This window comes from Somniosus microcephalus, chromosome 6 (assembly GCF_052327205.1).
Source record: "Somniosus microcephalus isolate GS21.2 chromosome 6, FLI_Smic_1.0, whole genome shotgun sequence".
Lineage (NCBI taxonomy): Eukaryota > Metazoa > Chordata > Chondrichthyes > Squaliformes > Somniosidae > Somniosus > Somniosus microcephalus.
The window spans coordinates 251,857,687-251,874,171 of NC_140992.1; the positions used below are offsets into that span (position 1 = coordinate 251,857,687).

General features: G+C 43.4%; 1 protein-coding gene across 1 annotated transcript in view; it reads left to right on the plus strand.

Annotated features, from left to right (window-relative positions):
• The window catches only part of plcg2 (phospholipase C, gamma 2), a 204,209-nt gene that overhangs the window by 181,629 nt on the left and 6,095 nt on the right, over positions 1 to 16,485 (plus strand). The window contains exons 29-31 of the mRNA XM_085991754.1: positions 1,008 to 1,181; positions 3,694 to 3,782; positions 6,436 to 6,659. Of these exons, the coding sequence (XP_085847880.1) occupies positions 1,008 to 1,181; positions 3,694 to 3,782; positions 6,436 to 6,659 (487 nt within the window). The remainder of the gene's footprint in view (positions 1 to 1,007; positions 1,182 to 3,693; positions 3,783 to 6,435; positions 6,660 to 16,485) is intronic.

Consider the following 16,485-nt stretch of genomic DNA (forward strand, 5'->3'; position numbering starts at 1 on the left):
GAAAGAGCAGCTGTTAAAACTTTTGTGTTTATTTCTCCTTCGCTCCTGAAAAACATGTCTTGAAGTTTGGATAAAATGACTTCAGTAACGTGAAAAGTCGTCCTGATTGTTTTTTAAAAACGTGCCTAATTTACTCCAACCTCAGCAGGGGCTCATTTCCACCGGCAGTGGGGGCTTTCTGGTACTTTGTCCAATTGGCCACCTTCAGGTGTGAACCTGAACAATGAGTGTGTGCAGGCTATTCAACTGCGGTGGCATCACTGCTGCGCCCAAACTTACTCTCTCCCAATGTCCAGAGACGTGAACCTTCCAGCAGGAGTCACTGGCTGGCAAACTGGAGCAGGAACCTTCCCCCTCCCTACCCCAGGAGTGCTTCTCGTCAATTGTAGCACCCCCAAAATTGCTGCTCAAACTGAGATCAGCTAGCTCAGCACAGACTGGGAATCGAACCTGCTACATCAGACAGTGTCTTTACCAAATCGGTCAGGATACAATTCTTTCTTGCGGCATGGATACATTTAATAAATATCAAAAGGAAAACTGCAAACGTGGAAATGCTCAGCGGGTCAGTCAGAATGTGAAAGAGCAAAATAGTTTAATCTTTTTGCTTTCAGGTTTTGACAGAGTGTGCAGAGAGTACATAATTGTATAATAATCTTGCTGGGATTTAAATAAATATATATATATTCATACATTATATTTATATATCTATCAAGCAAAAGTGAATGCAAAGCCAAGTTCTCAACAGCACAGATTTGTACCTTGGTAAAAGGCAGGGGGTTAAACTAGTGGATAGCAAAGACATGTCTTCTGCAATGTAAAAAATGATTCTGTTTCATTATTACAAGTTATTTGTGCTATATATGCTTCTAAAAGAGCCAAAAATCTGAAAATTAATATGCCGTGATATCTAAAATGAGGTAGGAATAATATAGAAGTTTTATATCTTGAAGAAAGTGTCTTGTGACTCTTGGGTGATTTAAATCATGTGCGTGTTTGTATTCCAGATGACAATGGCCTTAACCCAGCTTGGTCAGGAGGAGCTGAAGACGCGAATGAGGAATTTATTATCCAAGATCCCTCTCTAGCTTTTCTCCGATTTGTTGTGTATGAAGAGGACATGTTCAGTGATCCTAACTTTTTAGCTCATGCCACTTTCCCCATCAAAGGAATCAAAACTGGTTAGTTTAACAGATCAGAAACTCAATGGCAATGAGTCTTGTCTATCAGGTGGCGTGACAGGGTTTAGCCAGATACAACTAGGACAAAGACATATCTTGCTAAGTTGATCCTGGGAGCAAAAAAAGGCTTGAAGAATATGTACTCAATTTCTAATAGACAGGCCAGAGGTTTCCCCGTGCATGCTCCAAGAGTCTTGAGCTTTATCCAGGTTTAATTGTTAATTCTAAGGAAAAGGCCTCCACAAACATAACAAATTATGCCTAAGAATTTACTGCTGGTATTGGCTGTAAATGTTTTGGTCTTGAAAATGTGCCCTCCAGCTCTGACTCCTTGGCGTCTGCAGTGTCAATGGGAGGGCACCTCATTTTCATGGGGACAGCAGACCACTATAGGCACATCTCGGGCACCAGCGGTTAAAAAAGCATATGGGATCCTGGGCTTCATAAATGGAGGCATAGAGTACAAAAGCAAGGAAGTTATGATGAACCGTTATAAAACACTGGTTCGGCCTTAACTGGAGTATTGTGTCCAATTCTGGGCACCGCACTTTAGGAAGGATGTGAAGGCCTTAGAGAGGGTGCAGTAAAAATTTACAAAAATGGTTCCAGGGATGAGGGACTTCATTTACGTGGATAGACTGGAGAAGCTAGGGTTCTCCTTAGAAAAGAGAAGGTTGCGAGGAGATTTGATAGAGGTGCTCAAAATCATGAGAGGTCTAGATAGAGTAGATGGAGAGAAACTGTTCTCATTAGCGGAAGGGTCGAGAACCAGAGGACACAGATTTAAGGCGATTGGTAGAAAAACCAAAGGCGACATGAGGAAAATCTTTTTTACGCAGCGAGTGGTTAGGATCTGGAATGCACTACCTGAAATGGTGCTGGAGGCAGATTCAATCGTGGCTTTCAAAAGGGAATTGGATAAGTACCTGAAGAAAAAAAATTTGCAGGGCTACGGGGAAAGGGCGGGGGAGTGGGACTAGCTGAAGTGCTCTTGCAGAGAGCCAACACGGGCTCGACTGGCCGAATGGCCTCCTTCTGGGCTGTAACCATTCTATGATTTTATTTGCTCCATGCTGCCAGAAACTCTGGCATCTAACCACCAAATAGGTGGTTTCCAGGCTTCCCCACACACACTCAGTCTTGTGTATAGGGGCGACGATTCTTAAATTTTTATATTTAAAAAAAACCCGCTCATCTTCAGAGGTCCAGGCCACTTGCCTAGCCTGATTGTATTGGTGTCTACTTTTTGAAAGTATGCTGATTTAAGCCATTAGTGCAATGAAATCCACCCTTTATTTCAACTTCTACTCGCAGTTGTGTTCAGTGTGGTATTGCTGAATTTTATAATGAATTTATAGAATTAATTTGTGAAGTTGTATATTTGTCAGGAGTCCAAGTTATATTTAGACTTGGAACAACAATCACTGAAACGTCTCGAGGGCAATGTGTGGCTGGAGTATCAGTTGAGACAGATAAGGTTCTGGTTGGTTGTAGTTTATGTACAATGTGCACAAGCCTTATCAGTGAATACAGTAATGCTTTAAATTTTCTAATGAACAAAATTACATCTGCTGGTTATAGTATCTGATATGGTTTTTAGTTGTCTATATGTAAATGAATGTTTGCAGCATTTCAGTTTGATTCTGAAGATGTACAGATAAGTCTTACCACTGCCTCTGGTATGGTGAACATAAAGTCAATTCGGTGAGCAGAATCTTCCATTAATATAAAACGAGCTATGAAACATCTGCACATTTTTATGGCTAAATACAAATCTTCTATTGTTTATAACACAGGAAAGGAAAATGAATCATATTAGTCTAGTCTTTAATGATGACAATTTATCTTAATTAAATTTATTACTAGAATATATACAATAAACCGTCTCCATCACAGTGATTTGTGTCTTCATACCTTCACCACACCTGGAACCAATCATTCAGTTGGTTACAATTGTGCTGCCCTCCCTGCTTTTCATTCATGGTCACCATGAAGTGCAGTTTCCTTAAACATCCCATGTCTCCTATGATCCAAAACTTGCAGCTTTATACGTGCTGTGAGTGGGAGTAGTATGCCACAGAATACAAGACTATAAGCCCGCATGCATTAACATCTCAAAACTATGAGAGGATTCTTGAGGCAGTCAGCAGCACTACGGGCAACCAGCTGGCCATCTCCCCCACGATCCATGGCCATTTCTGGAGAGATGTGTGTATTGTGTTATTTTCCCCACACACAAATATAAAATAATTCTTTTTGGAAGGCAGCTAAAAGAGTTCTATTTCAAATTCACAAAATCTTGGCCTTTATAAAATTTCATATGAAAATATATATTAGAAATTTTAGAATATGAAGCAGGATTTTGCTCCCATCGCACACACAACACTCCTCTGAATTAGTTTCCAAAGAGTTTTGGTGTAAAATCAGTTTCAATGTAATTGAAATGTTAATGTAGTCTAATGTTCAGGAGTTTGGACATTTAGTAAATGCTTATTTTCCATATATTCTCCAGGATACAGATCTGTTCCTCTTAAAAATGGTTACAGTGAAGATATTGAATTAGCAGCTCTTCTTATCCAGTGTGAAGTGAACCAATTAGGGGTAAATAATGTCTATTTTTATAATTCAAGTTATTTGCTTAATGAATGTTAACCGTTAACCTGTTGCTTGAAGCATTTGTTGATGAGAACATGAATACATTTCTGCATTTTCCAGGTAAGACAAAGCAGATAACTGAAAGAAGAACTTGCATTTACATAGCACCTTTCACAACCTCCGCACATCCCAAAGCATTTCAAAGTCAGTGAAGTACTTTTGAAGTGTAGTCACTGTTGTAATGTAGGGAAACGAGAGGAAGTAGAAGAGACGGAGGGGTAGATTTTCATCTTCACCGCCTGGGGATGCAGATCGCATATGCTGTACAGAATGTCTCATTTTCACATTAATTTCAGTGGAATAAAAATCCAGTTGGACTTTGTAGAGGGCAGGCGATTTCCGCCCCCCCCCCCCCACCACCAAATTACTGTTCAGGATGTGAAGACAGAAATCTACCCCAGAGAGATCCATACCCCAGAAAGATGAAGTTCTGATGCAAGACTTGCACTTTTCAAAAATTCCATGATCTAAAATAATGACCCGGATTTTGCGCTGGGTAATGACGGCGAAACTGTCAGTGTTCGCCGTCCTTACCCCTCTGAAACGGACCCAGCTTCTGGAGTCGGTGCATGCGCAGATGAGCACGGAAATCCTGAAGTTGTGGTCAGTCATTCCTTGTTCTGCCACAGGTTGCGCTGTGGAACTCCCCAGAGCCTGAAATCACTTGAACTGACAAAACCTTATCCTTTTCCGCTCTAATATCGCTGTTAAAACCACATAAAATGTTAAGCCTTGTTTAATGATATGTAATTGGGTTTTTAACAGAGTTCTGAGTAATAACTACTGCTGAACAACTGTTAATTTTATATTTGTGGAATGTCAACTTTCTCCATTATGATAAAAACTATTAGATTTTTTAAATATTAAAAATATTTTAAAAAGTTTGTTCATGATATTTCAGCTTTTACCTTAATCCCATGTGTATGTACCAATCGTTATTTCATTCTCTGTTTTTAAAAAAAAAAAAAATTTAAGTGAATTATAAAAGCTGCTTTCTATTTCCTGGTTTGCTGTCTGTCAGAATTATCCAATGTGTTTGGCTGCTTAGCCAGCTTGATGACAGACACCACTGCTGCTGGATACTGAAGATCCCCTATAGACAGCGCTAGAATCAAATTAATGTTGAGAAAGCTAAAGTTTTTGCCACAGAGATCGCAAGATCATTTGCAGGCAGCTTTCTTCGAGGTCACCGGCGATTGCCGTCGCTTCGCTGCTGACTGCAAATTCCGGGCCCAGATAACTAATATAGAATAGAAAAATGGGTAACCAATAGACAAAACCATGAATGAGCATAAGGCGTTCTTCAGCGACAGTGGAAAGATAACCATTAACTTATTGAACATGCTTACAGCCTATTAATATCTTTGCTACTGTTTTTATCTGAATCAGACTGATAGTATTCCATGGTTTCAGTATATTGCATATTATTCTGAAATTTTACTTGCCTGAACAGCTAAAATGTTTTGATGTATAACCTGACACCCTACTACCATTTACCCTTATCTGATTGAAATGAGTGTGACTACCTAGTCAACTCGGGGCTCCTGCATTGTTTCGGATGTCCATGCCTAGTGGATCTACCACAAGGAGCAATGTGCTATTAGCCTAGAAATTACTATTGGTAACAGCACTAAACAAGCGCTAAATGCTATTGTATGACATTCCTTTGTTCACTATTTTAACCCAGGCATTATTTTAAATGGATGCACTAAAATAGTGGACAGAGCACTATCATATGAATGCATTTGTCCACTAATATTGCCAATAGTTGAGGTAAAATAGTAGATTTAGAGTTAGATTGTTCAGATTCTGGGATCCACATACCTAAATCGTCCTTTTCACTTGTTTTTTTCTTTGAGAATTTTTCATTCCTGCTTTATACTATTTCCACTTGATCAACACTCACTACTGTATCTTTTTGTGTTGTGTCATATTGTCTTTAACTGAGAAGGATAATAGTGTCACAAATAAAATCCAATCGTTGGTTATTAAAAATACAGAAACATAATAACATATACATTAAGAAATATTCAGGGTTCAATCAGAAACCCCGAATAGCCACTAAGCATGCCTGTGAAATGCTCTATAGTGTCCATAGTACAAGCGGGCCAGCAGCAAACCAATAGAAAAATAGGTCATTGAATTCATTACCATAGTAGAAGAATGTAAGTAAGAACTAAAATTTCAATAGGTCAGAATTCATATTCCAGAACTGTCAAAATAAAACGTTAAAGGTGTTTATTATTTGTCTCCTGCCTTATTTATTGAGTGAAACAACCACAGCAAGTTTAGCACAAGAAGGTGGATTTATCTATTGCAGTGTTGTTAATTTAGCAACAGATCTCACTTTAGCCTGATGTGAATTAAGGAGTTAGTAAAGTGGAGACCATTTCTCCCTTTAGAGAAGCGGCACTGTTGGGAAATGATCCACCTGAAAGGTCACCTAGACATTCAACTAAGTTGCAGATTTAGACCAATGGGATAGTTTTATTTATGCTATTCTGCTGTCCCACAGCCACATCCTTGAATAATTACCATATGACTTTTAGCTGGATTAGACTAATCTTGCATTAAAAAACATTTTATTTGATCATTACAGGAAGGTGAAGAAGAACTTTACTCCTCGCGTCAGCAGTTACGGCAGCGGCCGGTTGAAGGGTTATACGATACCGCCCCAATTAGACAACGGACATTAGATGGATTATGCAATAGCAGTGCACCCCGTCACCGACTAGGTGACCCGCTGTTATATGATTCTCACACATTGCAAGCCGGCAGGAGCGGAGGCCAGAGGGACCAGCTGCCAGAAGTTCCAAAGAGGAAGTATGTATATGAAATCTATAATCCTTAAGTCTTTTGGAAATTAAATGAAAGGGTGATTGTAGCTATCTCACAGATTTAAAAAAGGTGTTGCGGGCGATTTTAACTTGTGCCCTGCGTTAACGGAGCTGTAACAGCCTTAAAATGGGTTTGGTAGCCTTACCGCCTATTAGCCGGCGCCATTTTGAAAGGTGCCTACCGCTGTGCGCCCAAAGCGCCTGCCTGTTTCCCTTTTAATATCCAAGGACCCCAATTGCCATTTTATGTTGTAACTGGTGCCCTGTACATTCCGATCAGTTGCATGGGCGATCAAGCTGCAGAGGCCCAGCAAAGATAAGTTTGAAATTCTTTTTGTGGTGCCTGGAGGAAAAGGAGTGCCCCACAAAAATAACCTGGCCTGCAGCCGCCTCTGGACACCCATTCTGAAATCGTAATCCCTCCCCCCACGCACTTACCTTGCTGCTGGCCAGGGCGCGCCAATATTGGCGCCCGTTTGGCATCCTGCCCCCTTGATGCAAATGAGGCTGAGGCCTCAAAAATGCAGCCACCTCATTGCCGCGGTTACGGATGACTGTCTGGCGCTCTCTGCTGATCGGGCGCCTAAAAGTCGAAATCGACCCCATTACCTTTGTCAATCTACTACCACCTCAGGTCTAATTCAAACCTACCAAACACGAAACCTCCTTAATTGACATAATGATGAAATAAGGTAGTGCTTATATTTACATAATAGGCATATAAGGGCTGTCGAATCCGCATGACAGAGAACCCACCAAAGTTGGAAGACAGATGTAGAGTGGGTCGATCAGAACTGTAAACTTGTCTTTGAACAACTTCCCACTTGTGCAAAGCGGAAATTAGAGTAGAAATACTTTACAGAGCAGCTAGCTGTTTTGATCAACCTTTCTTACTAGCAGGTCAACTGAAACACCACTGTTGGGAGATGCTACAGCCTTTAGGCCAGATGGGCGAGGGCATGTTTTTATTCGTTCATGGGATCTGGGCGTCGCTGGCAAGGCCAGCATTTATTGCCCATCCCTAATTGCCCTTGAGAAGGTGATGGTGAGCTGTCTTCTTGAACCGCTGCAGTCCGTGTGGTGAAGGTACTCCCACAGTGCTGTTAGGGAGGGAGTTCCAGGATTTTGGCCCAGTGACGATGGAGGAACGGCAATATACTTCCAAGTCAGGATGGTGTGTGACTTGGAGGGGAACTTGGAGGTGGTAGTGGTCCCATGTGCCTGCTGCCCTTGTCCTTCTAGGTGGTAGAGGTTGTGGATTTGGGAGGTACTGTCGAAGGAGCCTTGGCGAGTTGCTGCAGTGCGTCTTGTAGATGGTACACACTGTGTAGCCATGGTACACCGATGGTGGAGGGAGTGAATGTTTAAGGTGGTGGATAGGGTGCCAATCAAGCGGGCTACTTTGCCCTGGATGATGTCAAGCTTCTTGAGTGTTGTTGGAGCTGCACTCATCCAGGCAAGTGGAGCGTATTCCATCACACTCCTGACTTGTGCCATGTAGATGGTGGAAAGGCTTTCGGGAGTCAGGAGATGAGATACTCGCTGCAGAATACCTAGCCTCTGACCTGCTCTTGTTGCCACAGTATTTATGTGGCTGGTCCAGTTAAGTTTCTGGTCAATGGTGATCCCCAGAATGTTGATGGTGGGGGATTTGGCGATGGTAATGCCGTTGAATGTCAAGGTATTAAATTGTGAAACTGTACTTACGGCCCATCTAACGATGTAGTTTAAATGCTACTAAATAACTGCAGAGTAGGGTAAAACTCTCTTATGTGATTTGTCATCTATAAATTTGTATACATTAATAACAACAACAACAACTTTTATTATTTATATAGCGCCTTTAACGTAGTAAAACGTCCCAAGGCACTTCACAGGAGTATTATAAGACACAAAATTTGACACCGAGCCACTTAAGGATAAATTAGGGCAGGTGACCAAAAGCTTGGTCAAAGAGGTAGGTTTTAAGGAGCGTCTTAAAGGAGGATAGAGAGGCGGAGAGGTTTAGGCAGGGAATTCCAGAGCTTTGGGCCTAGGCAACAGAAGGCACGACCACCAATGGTTGAGCGATTATAATAAGAACATAAGAAATAGGAGCAGGAGTAGGCCAATCGGCCCCTCGAGCCTGCTCCGCCATTCAATAAGATCATGGCTGATCTGATCCTAACCGCCAATCTACTATCACAGAACCATCTCCTGAATCTAACAGAATTAGACACACGAAATAGGAGCAGGACCAGGGTACACGGCCCCTGGGCCCGCTCCGCTACCCACAGGGCCATGTCCGATCCGAACCTAGACTCATGTCCAAATTCCTGCCCGCTCCCCGTAACCCTTAATTCCCTTTACTTCTAGGAAACTGTCTATTTCTGTTTTAAATTTATGTAATGATGTAGCTTCTACAGCTTTTTGGGGCCGCATATTCCATGGACCTACCACCCTCTGAGTGAAGTAGTTCCTCCTCATCTCCGTTTTGAAAGAGCAGCCCCTTATTCTAAGACTATGCCCCCTAGTTCTAGTTTCACCCATCATCGGGAACATCCACCCGATCCAACCCCTTCACAATCTTATATGTTTCAATAAGATCGCTTCTCATTCTTCTGAACTCCAATGAGTAGAGTCCCAATCTACTCAACCTCTCCTCGTATGTCCATCCCCCTCATCCCTGGGATTAACTGAGTGAACCTTCTTTGTACTGACTCGAGAGCAAGTATGTCCTTTCTTAAGTATGGACACCAAAACTGTATGCAGTATTCCAGGTACGGTCTCACCAACACCTTGTACAACTGAAGCAATACCTCCCTATTTTTATATTCTATCCCCCTAGCAATGAAAGCCAACATTCCATAAGCCTTCTTAATCACTTGCTGCACCTGCATACTAACCTTTTGAGTTTCGTGCACCAGGACCCCCAGATCCCTTTGTACTTCAGTACTTTCCAGTTTCTTGCCATTAAGATAATAACTTGCTCTACGATTTTTCCTGCCAAAGTGCATAACCTCACACTTTTTCCAGTATTGTATTCCATCTGCCAAATCTCTGCCCACTTACTTAGCTTGTCTATGTCCCCTTGCAGGTTTTTTATGTCCTCCTCACTCACTACTTTCCCTCCCATCTTAGTATCATCTGCAAACTTTGATATGTTACACTCGGTCCCCTCCTCCAAATCGTTAATATAGATTGTAAAGAGTTGGGGACCCAGCACTGACCCCTGCGGAACACCACTAGTTACTGATTGCCAGTCTGAGAATGAACCATTTATCCCAACTCTCTGCCTTCTGTTAGATAGCCAATCCTCTATCCATGCCAGAATATTACCCCCAATCCCGTGATTTTTTATCTTAAGCAATAATCTTTTGTGTGGCACCTTGTCAAATGCCTTTTGGAAGTCTAAATACACTACGTCCACTGGTTCCCCTTTATCCTCCCTATATGTTACTTCCTCAAAGAACTCCAGCAAGTTTGTCAAACATGACTTCCCCTTCATAAAACCATGCTGACTTTGTCCTATTAAATTATGATTATCCAAATGTCCTGTTACTGTCTCCTTAATAATGGACTCCAAAATTTTACCTACCACAGATGTTAGGCTAACCGGTCTATAGTTTCCAGCCTTCTGCCTACTGCCCTTTTTAAATAAGGGTGTTACATTAGCAGTTTTCCAGTCTGCCGGGACCTTTGCTGAGTCCAGGGAGTTTTGGAAAATTATTACCAATGCATCCACAATCCCTACCGCCACTTCCCTCAAGACCCTAGGATGTAAGCCATCAGGTCCAGGTGATTTATCCGCCTTGAGTCCCATTATTTTACCGAGTACCACTTCCTTAGTGATTTTGATCGTGTTTAGCTCCTCCCCCCCCATAGCCCCCTGTTTGTCCAGTGTTGGGATATTCTTAGTGTCCTCTACTGTAAAGACTGATACAAAATATTCATTCAGTGTTTTTGCCATCTCCATATTTCCCACCATTAATTTCCCGGTCTCATCCTCTAAGGGACCAACATTTACTTTAGCCACCCTTTTTCTTTTTATATAACTATAAAAACTCTTACTATCTGTTTTTATATTTTTTGCTAATTTACTTTCATAATCTATCTTCCCTTTCTTAATCAATCTTTTTGTTATTTTTTGCTGTCTTTTAAAGTTTTCCCAATCCTCTATCCTCCCACTAGATTTGGCTACCTTATATGCCCTTGTTTTTAGTCGAATACTATCCTTAATTTCTTTACTTAGCCACGGATGGCTGTCTTCTTTTACACCCTTTTCTTCTCAGTGGAATATTTTTTTTTTGGAAGTTGTAAAATAACTCCTTAAATGTACACCACTGATCATGTATCGTCTTACCCTTTAATCTATTTTCCCAATCCACTCTACTCAATTCCGCTCTCATACCTTCATAGTCTCCTTTATTCAAGCTTAGCATGCTTGTTTGAGATCCAACCTTCTCACCCTCTAATTGAATATGGAATTCAACCATGTTATGGTCACTCATTCCAAGGGGATCCTTTACTAGGACATTTTTAATTAATCCTGTCTCATTACACAGGACCAGATCTAAGGTTGCTTGCCCCCTGGTCGGTTCAGTTACATACTGCTCAAGAAACCCATCCCTAATACACTCAATGAACTCCTCCTCAAGGCAGTCCTGTCCAATTTGATTTGTCCAATTAATATGATAGTTAAAATCCCCCATAATTATAGATGTTCCCTTATTACAAGCCTCAGCTATTTCCTGATTGATACTCCGTCCAACAGAGTTGCAACTGTTCGGAGGCCTATAGACTACGCCCACTAGTGTTTTTTTCCCCTTATTATTCCTTACCTCCACCCAAACTGTTTCATTATCCTGATCTTTTGACCCAATATCATTTCTCTGTATTACAGTGATTCCTTCCTTTATTAACATAGCCACCCCACCTCCCCTTCCTTCCTGCCTGTCCTTCCTGATTGTTAAATAACCTGGTATGTTTAATTCCCAGGCATTGTCACCCTGCAGCCATGTTTCTGTAATGGCCACAAGATCATACCCATATGTAGTTATTTGTGCCATTAACTCGTCTATTTTGTTACGAATGCTACGTGCATTCAGATAGAGAACTTTCAAAAATGTTTTGTGACACTTACTTAGTTCCTGCTTTTGCCCTTTTTATTACTTTACCTTTTACTCCATACCTTCTGCCCCTTCCTGACACGCTCTGGTTTTTAATTTCCCCACTGCTACCTAAGTCTATGACCTTCTCTGTTGTCATTTTTATTATTTGCTCTCTAGGAACCCCCCCCCCCCCCACTAGTTAGTTTAAAGCCCTCAGGGATGCTCAAGAGGGCAGAATTAGAGGAGCGCAGATATCTCAGGTGGGGGTGGTGGTTGTGGGGCTGAAGGAGATTAGAGATAGGGAGGGGCAAGGCCATGGAGGGATTTGAAAACAAGGATGTGAACTTCAATTATATTATAAATTAAAATTAAAATTGTATAGATATGAATATACAGTTATGTGTCTGTAATACATAGTATGGTAGCATAGTGGTAATGTCACTGGGCTAATAATCCAGAGGCCTGGGCTAATGATCAGTTAATTAAATAAATCTGGAATAAAAAGCTAGCATCAGTAATGGTAACCATGAAACTATTGGATTGTCATAAAAACTCATCGGGTTCACTAATGTCCTTTTAGGGAAGGAAACCTGCCGTCCTTACCTGGTCTGGCCTATATCTGACTCCAGACCCACAGCAATGTGGTTGACTCTTAACTGCCCTCTGAAATGGCCCAGCAAGTTACTCTGTTGTAACAAATTGCTACGAAACAAAATAATAAGAATGAAACTGGACGGACCACACGGCATCGACCGCGGCACCGGCTACGGACACGGCAACGGCACACCCAGCCCAGTCGACCCTGCAACGTCCTCCTCACCAACATCTGAAGACTTGTGCCAGAATTGGGAGAGCTGTCCCACAGACGAGTCAAGCAACAGCCTGACCTACTCATACTCACAGAATCATACCTTTCAGCCAATGTCCCAAACTCCTCCATCACCATCCCTGGGTATGTCCTGTCCCACCGGCAGGACAGACACACCAGGGGGTGGGTGGCACGGTGGGTATACAGTCGGGAAGGAGTGGCCCTGGGAGTCCTCAACATTGACTCCGGACCCCATGAAGTCTCATGGCTTCAGGTCAAGCATGGGCAAGGAAACCTCCTACTGATTACCACCTACCGCCCTCCCTCAGCTGATGAATCAGTACTCCTCCATTTTGAACACCACCTGGAAGAAGCACTGAGGGTAGCAAGGGCACAGAATGTACTCTTGAGTGGGGGACTTCAATATCCATCACCAAGAGTGGCTCATTAGCACCACTACTGACATAGCTGCCAGTCTGGGTCTGCGACAGGTGGTGAGAGAACCAACACGAGGATAAAACCTACTTGACCTCATCCTCACCAATCTACATGTTGCAGATGCATCTGTCCATGACAGTATTGGTAGCAGTGACCACTGCACAGTCATTGTGGAGACGAAGTCCCGTCTTCACACTGAGGACACCCTGCATTGTGTTGTGTGACACTACCGCCGTGCTAAATGGGATAGATTCAGAACAGATCTAGCAGCTCAAAGCTGGGCATCCATGAGGTGCTGTGGGCCACCAGCAGCAGCAGAATTGTATTCCACCACAATCCAGCATATACCTCACTTTACCATTACCATCAAGCCAGGGGATCAACCCTGGTTCAATAAGGAGTGTAGAAGAGCACGCCAGGAGCATCACCAGGCATACCTAAAAATGAGGTGCCAACCTGGGGAAGCTGTAACAGGACTACATGCATGCTATAGACAGGGCTAAGCGATCCCACAATCAATGGATCAGATCAAAGCTCTGCAGTCATGTCACATCCAGTCGTGAATGGTGGTGGACCATTAAACAACTAACGGGAGGAGGAAGCTCCATGAATATCCCATCCTCAATGATGGTGGAGCCCAGCATGTGAGAGAAAACGACAAGACTGAAGCGTTGCCAACCATCTTCAGCCAGAAGGGCTGAGTGGATGATCCATATCGGCCTCCTTCTGAGGTCCCCACCATTACAGAAGCCAGTCTTCAGCCAATTCGATTCACTCCATGTGATATCAAGAAAGGGCTGAGTGCACTGGATACAGCAAAGGCTGTGGGCCCTGACAACATTCCAGCTATCGTGCTGAAGACATGTGCTCCAGAACTAGCCACGGCACTAGCCAAGCTGTTCCAGTACAGCTAGAACACTGGCATCTATCCGACAGTGTGGAAAACTGCTCAAGTATGTCCTGTCCATAAAAAGCAGGACAAATCCAATCCAGCCATCTACCGCCCCATCAGTCTACTCTCAATCATCAGCAAAGTGATGGAAGGTGTCACCAACAGTGCTACCATGCAGCACTTACCATTAACCAGCTCACTGATGCCCAGTTTGGGTTCCGCCAAGACCACTCGGCTCCTGACCTATTACAGCCTTGGTCCAAACATGGACAAAGGAGCTGAATTCCACAGGAGAAGTGAGAGTAACTGCCCTTGACATCAAGGCAGCATTTGACCGAGTGTGGCATGAAGGAGCCCTAGTAAAACTGAAGTCAGGGGGAAAACTCTCCACTGGCTGGAGTCATACCTAGCACAAAGGAAGATGGTTGTGGTGGTTGAAGGTCAATCATCACAGCCCCAGGACATCGCTGCAGGAGTTCCTCAGGGCAGTGTCCTAGGTCCAACCATCTTCAGCTGCTTCAGCAATGACCTTCCCTCCAACATAAGGTCAGAAAACCAAGGGTGTGGCGAGAATGAGGAACTTAAATAAATTATTATTAGTAAAAAAAACAGTACTAGCAAAATTAATGGGACTAAAAGTCGATAAATCCCAAGGACCGGATGACCTACATCCTAGGGTTTTGAAAGAGGTGGCCATTGGGATAGTGGACGCATTGGTTGTCATCTTCCAAAATTCTATAGATTCTGGAACGGTTCCTGCAGATTGGAGGATAGCAAATGTAACCCTGCTATTTAAGAAAGGAGGGAGAGAGAAAACGGGGAACTACAGACCTGTTAGCTTTACATCAGTAGTTGGGAAAATGCTGGAATCTATTATAAAGGATGCAATAACTGGGCACTTAGAAACTAATAGTAAGATTGGGCAGAGTCAACATGGATTTATGAAAGGGAAATCCTGTTTGACAAACTTATTGGAGTTCTTTGAGGATGTAACTAGTGGAGTAGACAAAAGGGAACCGGTAGATGTGGTGTATCTGGATTTTCAGAAGGCCTTCGATAAGGTCCCACACAAGAGGTTGGTGAACAAAATTAGGGCACATGGAATTGGGGGTAATATACTAACATGGATTGAGAATTGGTTAACAGACAAAACAAAGAGTAGGGATAAACGGGTCTTTTTCAGGATGGCAGGCTGTGGCTAGTGGGGTACCGCAAGGGTCGGTGCTTGGGCCCTAGCTATTCACAATCTATATCAATGATTTGGATGAGGGACTAAATGTAACATTTACAAATTTGTTGATGATACAAAGCTAGGTGGCAGTGTCAGTTGTGAAGAGGATGTGAAGAGGCTTCAAGGGGATCGTGACAGGCTCAGTGAGTGGGCGAGAACATGGCAGATGGAATATAATGTGGATAATTTCTTCTCTCTGGGTCGTAAATCTGTGGAATTCTCTGCCGCAGAGAGCTGTAGCGGCTGGGTCATTAAATATATTTAAGGTAGAGATAAACAGATTTTTGCAAGATAAGGGAGTGAAGGGTTATGGGGAGCGGGCGGGGAAGTGGCTTTGAGCCCAAGATCCGCCATGATCTTATTGAATGGCGGAGCAGGCTCGAGGGCCCAAGTGGCCTATTCCTGCTTCTATTTCTTATGTTTCTTATGTTCTTATATAATGAGAACCATGCTGCCACCAGGAACATCATTGAGCAGACCATCAGAGTGCTCAAGCAATGGTTCTGCTGCCTTGACCGCTCAGGAGGAGCCCTCCAGTACTCGGCTGACCGGGTGTCACTTTTCGTTGTCGTCTGCTGCATGCTGCACAACTTGGCCATTATGAGGGCCCAGCCATTGCCACCGGGCATAACTAGACCACCTCACGAGGAGGAGGAAGAGGAGCAGGAGGACGAACAGCAGCAATAGAGGAGGCAGCCCTCCACCTCCTCATCAGACTTCGTTTCCAGTGACCTCGAGTCCTCGTTCTGGTTGCTGAGCATGTCACCATCATTCCATCACTTTGTGATTCCATGCCACACCCCAGAACCGAAATGAGACACAGCACCAAATCTGCAACATTCCAGTAATAAATTTATCAAAAACCATTAACCACATATATACAACAACAATATTGACTAATCACCCTTGCCTCCCCTCTTTACAGTCCCCTTTCCTAATCTAGTGCTCTTACATAATGTCTCCCCAGTGGCTGCAGCAGGGATGGTGGAAGGCTGCTGAGTGTTGGTGCCAGAGACTATAGATGGCCTTGCAGGATGTCCTCGAACAGCTCTGGGCCTGGAAAGCCCGGCTGTACACTGCACCACCTCAGGCTGGGCAGCGGCAGTCTGGGCTGGCTGGATGACGGGCAGCGATGAGTGCAATGATGGAGTGGCAGTGGTGGGATCAGGAATGCTGTCATCCCGAGAGAGGACAGCAGCTTCCTGCTCCATTGACCCACTGCCAGTCCCTCGAAGCAGCACCTCGGCATCCCCAGCAATCTGTTGGAGCACAGATTGCTGGGCTGCTGCGACACCGTAAGATCCCCGGTGGACTGTGGTGGACCCAGCGACGATGGCAGCAGTCCAAGCTTTC